The following is a 6995-nucleotide window of genomic DNA, read 5'->3' as shown; positions in this document are numbered from 1 at the left end:
ATAAAATTTGGCGTAGTTGGATTACACTTCTATCGACATAACTTCAGAATGTTGTAGCTCGTTAGTTATATCAATATTATTGCTCATACGCTAATTATGTGAGCAACAACCACTTTTGTGCTTTTTTTAAAAGTTACTGAAATCATTTAATCTGACTTAAGGATCAAATGTTTTGCAGTTAAGAATGATTTAGAAAAGTAGTCTCAATATCCTCTGTTGCATAATTCTTGAGAAAATATACACCTAAAAATAAACTTCAAAGTGAAATTTCCAAAGAGAAAAGTAGTTTTTATCTCACACCTTTGTAACTTGAAATGTTCTGACAGTAAAATCAGCCCAAACTTCTGGAGAAGTCTGTGTTACTTCTATATCTCTAAATTTCATCACATCTCCTAGGTCATCGGGCCAATATTGTACGCACTTTACCTGAAACATATACACTATATGCAACTCAAAAATATTAAAGTTGCCAATTTTCTAGCTCTTCCAAAAAGTTAGCAAAAATACATAGGCCTACTATATGTAAAATATATAGCATAAAAAGTGTATAATGCTTTCAAGGTCAGCAAACCCTTTACGATATCGGTCTGTAAATCTCGCAAGCATTTATGAATATGTTATCAAGTCATGAATTATATTCATAATTTAGTCAATGTATCCTTGTCTTGGCACCTTGATTAAACCTACTTCTATCAGTTTGAGATAAGAGACATGATGGTTTGTGCACAGTGCAGTACAGTATGTGTACTAGCTGTATTCATATGCGGAAGTGATTATGTATTTGACCTTTTCAAACAGTTTTTTAAATTTTCCGCCATTAACTTTTTGTCTAGCTGATAGTTTTTGAATTCTGCAGGATGGAGCTTTGATTGACCACTTTTTGGGTAATAAAAAACTCAATCTCATTTTGAACATTACACAATCATTAAAAATACTAAAAACGAAAGTGCAACCAATCACACAATCTTACTATTCACACGAGCATCTGCATCAAAACTTATAATAAATACACTGCAATGTGTCACTCATACCCCGCAACCAATGTACAATCAGCAGCTTAAGGTTATATGCGCAATAAATCAAAAATATAAAACCTACACACATGCAGCAAATAATAGTTTCAATGCTGTAATTCCTACCCTTCCATATTCTATGACACCTGTCACCATGACTATCACTCTGATCTTTTGCTGCCAAATCATAAGCCAGAAATCATCTACAGTTGTTTCAGTGGGTCCTGTAACAGTTGAAATACTGAATATTATTTGTTCTTTTCAAAGCCGATGGCAGCTCAAACTCTAAATTGTCATGATTGAATATTAGTGGGTTTCCTTGAAACTAAGATTTAACCTAATCTCTAAGTTTCAAAGGTTTGATTGAATAAACTTTCAAAACTCAAGAAATAAATAGAAATGTCATTAAAAGTTAATCAAATTCCATGAGCTAAAAAGTTCTAAAATATATCTATTAGGAGGAAATTGCATTTAACTAAATCTACTGTCTAGAAGCTGTCTATTATAGTTGTCCAAACAACTATAAACAAGCTCGTAGATCAAGTTTAGCCTTTAAAACTTTAAATTGATCTAATTTATGCAATCTACTAAGCTATTAAGTCTATTAAGCTTCCAAACACAAGCACTTTTCAGTTTTCAAAATTTCTATTAAAATACTTTCATCTGTCAATAGTTGTACCACATCTATTTATCAACTTCCTCTAATGTTCTAACATCATTATGTAACCAAACTCTTAAATCTGTCCTAATTGTTAAAAGCAGTTGCAGGTAATGGAGCCATAGTCTCTTTAATCAATGCTTGGTGGGGTGTTTTAAAAATATTAGAAATTCTATAAGCAAACATATAAGACAAACAAGATAACGATATAATCACTAATGGCTATTGACAATAGGCATTCTCCTCAACCACCTGCTGTGCCTACATAATTGACATCCTTACGAACAAATGCCGGCAAAACTACACTTGAGAACAAATGATATATGGTACTGAACATGCGGTAAATGCTTTAAGACAAGCTAAAAAAAATAGGAATCTCATTGGTGAGCAATTTGGTTTGAAATGCAAGATGATAGTTACAAGTGCAAGATTAACTGCCTGAGTGCCTCGATAATTAGCAGAAAATTTGCTCTCACCTTGCGCTGCGATATATGTGATCTCCTTCTTATAGCCCTACACAAACAGTCAGTAGGAGTTGTAATGTTGAGGGAGCACTACTATATTACCATGAAACATACAGATAACTTAGGCTAGACCAATGACAGTTATGGTAAAACATTCGACACTAATATTTTAGGACAATTTTATAATCATGTTACTCCAATGACATGCGTTTTCTACAAGTTTCTGATTTTCGTCAAAAGCAGCTGTTCTCATGTATGATATAAATGAGTGAGCATTACTAACAACCTCTGTTGAGACATATTTTTGAGACAATCAGAGAATTTAAGGTGAAATAAGTAGCTGAATTAAGCTAAATATTTCTATTTTTTACAAATTTGTGGAAACTAAAGTTGAAAAATATATGTAATGCACGCGTCTCATTTGGAGCTTAAGAATGGCCTGTAAATGCTCGAACTCACACTTCTTACACCGCCTTTTTTCGGGTTTTTAGTTCAGAGTAGTATGAACTGAAAAGTTTACAAGAGGTCAAGAAAGTCTTACCTAATTCATCTTCAATACTCTTTCAGTTGTCAACCAGTAGTCAAAATAATATCAACTAAACTATATTGTTTGCTAGCTTAGTCTATCAGAATGAGAAACAATAAAAAATTAAAAAAAATATTTTTTATTTTATTATTGCACAAGCAATTCTTGGTTAAGGCATTTTTCCAATCCTGTAGCACAGACGATGACTAACTATTTTTGGTCTAGAGCTATTTGTAAGTCAGCAAAGTTGCAGAGCTTAGTCGATGTCTTCAAACTTAGCAGCTCATCAGTTGGTAAACCAATACCTAAACTTATTGCCCTTCCTTAAATGTTGATGCACCGATTTCTCTTATATTTCTAACAGAGTTAATTGGAAAACCATGATAGGACAATAAACAAAGCTAGTTGCTAGTACAACTCAGTGGTGGTCTTAACGCAGACCGTGAACAACTGTTCACTGAACCTTTAACAAACATTAGCGTAGATTTGGTACATTAGTTAACAAGTATTGATTAAATTGACAATAACACTAAGCCTAAACAACGAAACTGGACTTGAGGAACAGTTTTTTTTAACTGACAATACATGTAAGAACACATTGCAGCAATTATAAAACAGACGACACACCTGAATGTATGAAGCATTGATGTAGTCCGTAGATCTCTTGCTGGCAGCATGATCAGGCTTCAGCTTAACTCTGTAACTATCAGCTTAAAAAGAGAAAATACTAGTTCTTAGATAAATAAAAACATTAATTCTAGCTTAACTGCTTGCATAAAAATTAGGTGATAAATTAGTAACAGCCCATATGCGAAACAAATAAGTGGTACATGCATAATGAAAGTTTACGGAGGACGAGTGTACTTTAGGTTGTCTAAAGATTCGCAAACATATGTCAAATAATCAAAGTATGACTACAATTGGCCTACTCAAGTAAACTTGAATCAATCATAAATTGTTCTGATAATTTTGAGCCAATATGTTCCTGCTTTAAACTATTCAAATACTAACCTGGATAAAGTCCCTTATAACGGCTCTTTCCCCTGTTCTCTGCTAGCAGTGCAGCATCCATAACTGGTTTAGGCAAGGCCTCCAGCATCTAAAAAACAGCGTAGTATAAACCAAGCCGGTATGATCAATCTTGCCTGCCTAAATCTGCCAGAGACAAAAAAATACACATTGACTTATCTTGCCAAGGTTTGAAAGACTTGATAGGGTCAATGACTAAAAAGAAACCCACTTTACACATTGGCTGGCCTAAGTGAGGAAATTAAAACAGTTCCAACGTAAAGGCATTGCCAGGCTAAAATGCCTCACATGCTAGTACGGCCCAACAATCTTTGAGAGAAATTTGTGAGCGAGGCAGCTTTACCAGTTCGTAGACACTTCAGTTGCTTACTTAGTAACGTACAATTGCCTTACATACAATACCTGGAGTGAATGCTGTAAATAATAAGTACTGCGAGTATTATACTGTAAGTACTGTAAGTACTGTACTGTACTGCACTGTACTGCACTGTACTGCACTGTACTGCACTGTATTGTACTGCATAAGTACTGTACTGTACAGTAGTACTGTAAGTACTGTAAGTACTTACAGTGACTACTGCAAATACTTGCATTGACAATTCTAAGTATGCACAGTTACAATACTTGATCCGTAGTAAGAAGATCAATAATATCTTGTGATATTATTTGAAAATTAACATTATTCAAAGAAAACAAAGGCATCTATCTTTTCACACTTACTGTACGATGTGAAAGCAACGTCAGGAAACAAATATCTGCATGCTTTTACAATGAAGGGTTTTCAGGTAAAATTATAGGGTTAGGTACTTTACCTTACCTTAAGCAGACATAAAATAGGTAAAAGAGAGAATGATGCCTTGCTATGTTAAATAAAAATCAGCATTAGTCAAGTTAGACAAAATGAAGCGCCTCTACAAAACAGTTCAACTACAGAACTAAAGGAAAGTGTAGATGGACCAGCCTAATATACAGACAGATTGATTTTTAAATAGCTGAATATATATTCTTCACAGAGCCCTCTATTTGAAGTATGTCTCTAACAAATACTTTAAAAGCTAAGTTCTAATGACTAAATAGTTACTAAGCATTGCAGTGTATATCTTTTCAAATATGGATAGGAGCAATGTTGCTTTGAAATATATAGTTTTGTGTTCTGGACATTAAAAATATGTAAAAATCAAGTTCAGCATATATGTAGCTTTTTTCATAAGTTGAAAAAAGTTCATATGATTTGTTTGTAGAGCTGGTTAGCTAGTTAGTCCCATGCTAACACTAACATATAGTCCCATGCTAACACTAACATCTAGTTCTATGCTAGCACTAACATATCGTTCCTTGCTAATACTAACATATAGTACCATGCTAACACTGACATATAGTCCAATGCCAACATTACCATATAGTGTAATGCTAACACTAACATATAGTCCCATGCTAACACTAACATATAGTCCCATGCTAACACCAACATATAGTCCAATGCTAACACTAACATATAGTCCCACGGTAACATTAACCTATAGTCCCATGCTAACATTAACATACAGTTCCATGCTAACACTAACATATAGTCCCTTGCCAATACGAACGTATAGTCCAATGCTAACATTAACATATAGTCCAATGCCAACATTAACATATAGTCTAGTGGTAACACTAATATATAGTCACATGCTAACACTAACATATAGTACCATGCTAAGACTAACATATAGTCCCATGCCAACACTAACATATAGTCCAATGCTAACACTAACATAAAGTCCAATGCTAACACTAACATATAGTCCCATGCTAACACTAACATATAGTCCCACGCTAACATTAGCCTATAGTCCCATGCTAACACTAGCATATAGTTGCATGGTAACACTAACATATAGTCCCTTGCTAATACTAACATATAGTCCAATGCTAACATTACCATATAGTCTAATGCCAACATTAACATCTTGTCTAAAGCTAACACAAACATATAATCCCATTATAACACTAACATATAGTCCCATGCTAACAGTAACATATAATCCAATGCTAACACTAAAATATAGTCCCATGCTAACACTAACATATAGTCCCATGCTAACACTAACATGTATGAAAAATCAAGTGAGAAAATTATCAGTACAACCTGTCATCAGGCAACAAAAAAATGAGTCGACGCCAATGGCAGAAAGCGAATTCAGCTGCAAACTGCAGCTATAGCTAAAATCAGTAAAAAGTTTGTAACAAAGTGGCTTATGGTAGTCCTGAACTGATATTTCATGCTGCGAGCCAATCATATTTTGTCCTTTTTGGATAGAGTTTCTATGATATAAGCATTAATAAATTTTTTGCTAAACTTTTATCAATTTCAGAAATAATTATTTTTCCTATTGAGTCAAACTCATATAGTTGGAAGATTCAAAACTAGCTAAATAAAATAGTATTAATATTATTTGACAATGTTACTAGTGAGCTTCACAAATGATGACTAAACTATTTTTAAAAATCTACATGTATATACAAACCTTTTTGTAGAGATCTATAAAAGAAAGTAAAGACCAGGATACCAAATAAAATCGCAACAAGAAGAACCGCGTTACCTCAAACTGACTGTCTATAGAATGACTTTGGCTAGTAATAAATTCTTCTAGTTCCTCTATTGGAATTGTCCACAATGACTCAGCACCTTCATTGTCATAAGCGCCATCATTTGCACTTCTACCATTGCTCTCTGTACCAGATGTTGACGGATTTCCTGCAACAGTTTTGGTAGATTTCTTGCTTGATGAAACTGTTAAAAATGGTTATCAACTTATAACAGCACACATCAATATTACATACATTTAACTAAATAAGCCTACGCAAAATGGATGATCTGTTATAATGCTCTGAGACTCTTGGCACAATATAAGTAGCCTATATTTGGTGAAGATGGTTTCCTGCAGCTAAAATCTTTAGTTAATTTTAATCAAACTATCTGTAGATCCGCATTATGAGAAAGTGTTATACTTGTGACCAAATGAGGCACACTGTTAAACATGTAGTTGAGACTAGCTGAGAGTAAGTCTAGCAGCAATTTTACTTTTAAAATAGCACATGATGACAGATTTGGAAAGCAATAAATCACATTTTTCAATAAATATACCCAATGGTTTTGGAGCTATCTTAGGCGCTGAACCTATTTCAGGTGATGAAAAGATTGTTTCCTTGGCTGGTACTTCTGGAGTTTTTGAAGAGGAAACCGGAGTGAGATTGATTTCTCCTTTATCCTCTTTTTCTTTTAAAGTTTGAGCTCGCCTACAAGTACAACGCGAGCTCAT

General features: G+C 33.9%; 1 protein-coding gene across 1 annotated transcript; it reads right to left on the bottom strand.

Moving 5' to 3' along the window:
• Positions 1 to 294: 294 nt before the first annotated feature.
• Positions 295 to 3733, bottom strand: LOC137400405 (receptor-type tyrosine-protein phosphatase alpha-like). Its single transcript, XM_068086733.1, has 5 exons — positions 3673 to 3733; positions 3289 to 3371; positions 2148 to 2184; positions 1140 to 1237; positions 295 to 426 (listed from the first exon to the last, which is right to left on the bottom strand). The coding sequence occupies exons 1-5, from the start codon at positions 3731 to 3733 to the stop codon at positions 295 to 297; spliced, it is 411 nt and encodes a 136-aa protein (XP_067942834.1).
• Positions 3734 to 6995: the final 3262 nt, after the last annotated feature.

This window comes from Watersipora subatra, chromosome 7 (genome assembly GCF_963576615.1).
Source record: "Watersipora subatra chromosome 7, tzWatSuba1.1, whole genome shotgun sequence".
Taxonomy (NCBI): domain Eukaryota; kingdom Metazoa; phylum Bryozoa; class Gymnolaemata; order Cheilostomatida; family Watersiporidae; genus Watersipora; species Watersipora subatra.
The sequence above is the reverse complement of the archived record's forward strand: the minus strand, read 5'-3'. Positions and strand labels throughout refer to the sequence as shown.

Coding starts and splice junctions, on each gene's coding strand:
- LOC137400405 (XM_068086733.1), bottom strand. CDS start 3,733: ATGGATGCTGCACTGCTAGCAGAGAACAGGGGAAAGAGCCGTTATAAG. Junction 2,185..3,288: donor TCAATGCTTCATACATTCAG/GTGTGTCGTCTG, acceptor CTGTTTGTGTAG/GGCTATAAGAAGGAGATCAC. Junction 1,238..2,147: donor CACATATATCGCAGCGCAAG/GTGAGAGCAAAT, acceptor CAACTGTTACAG/GACCCACTGAAACAACTGTA.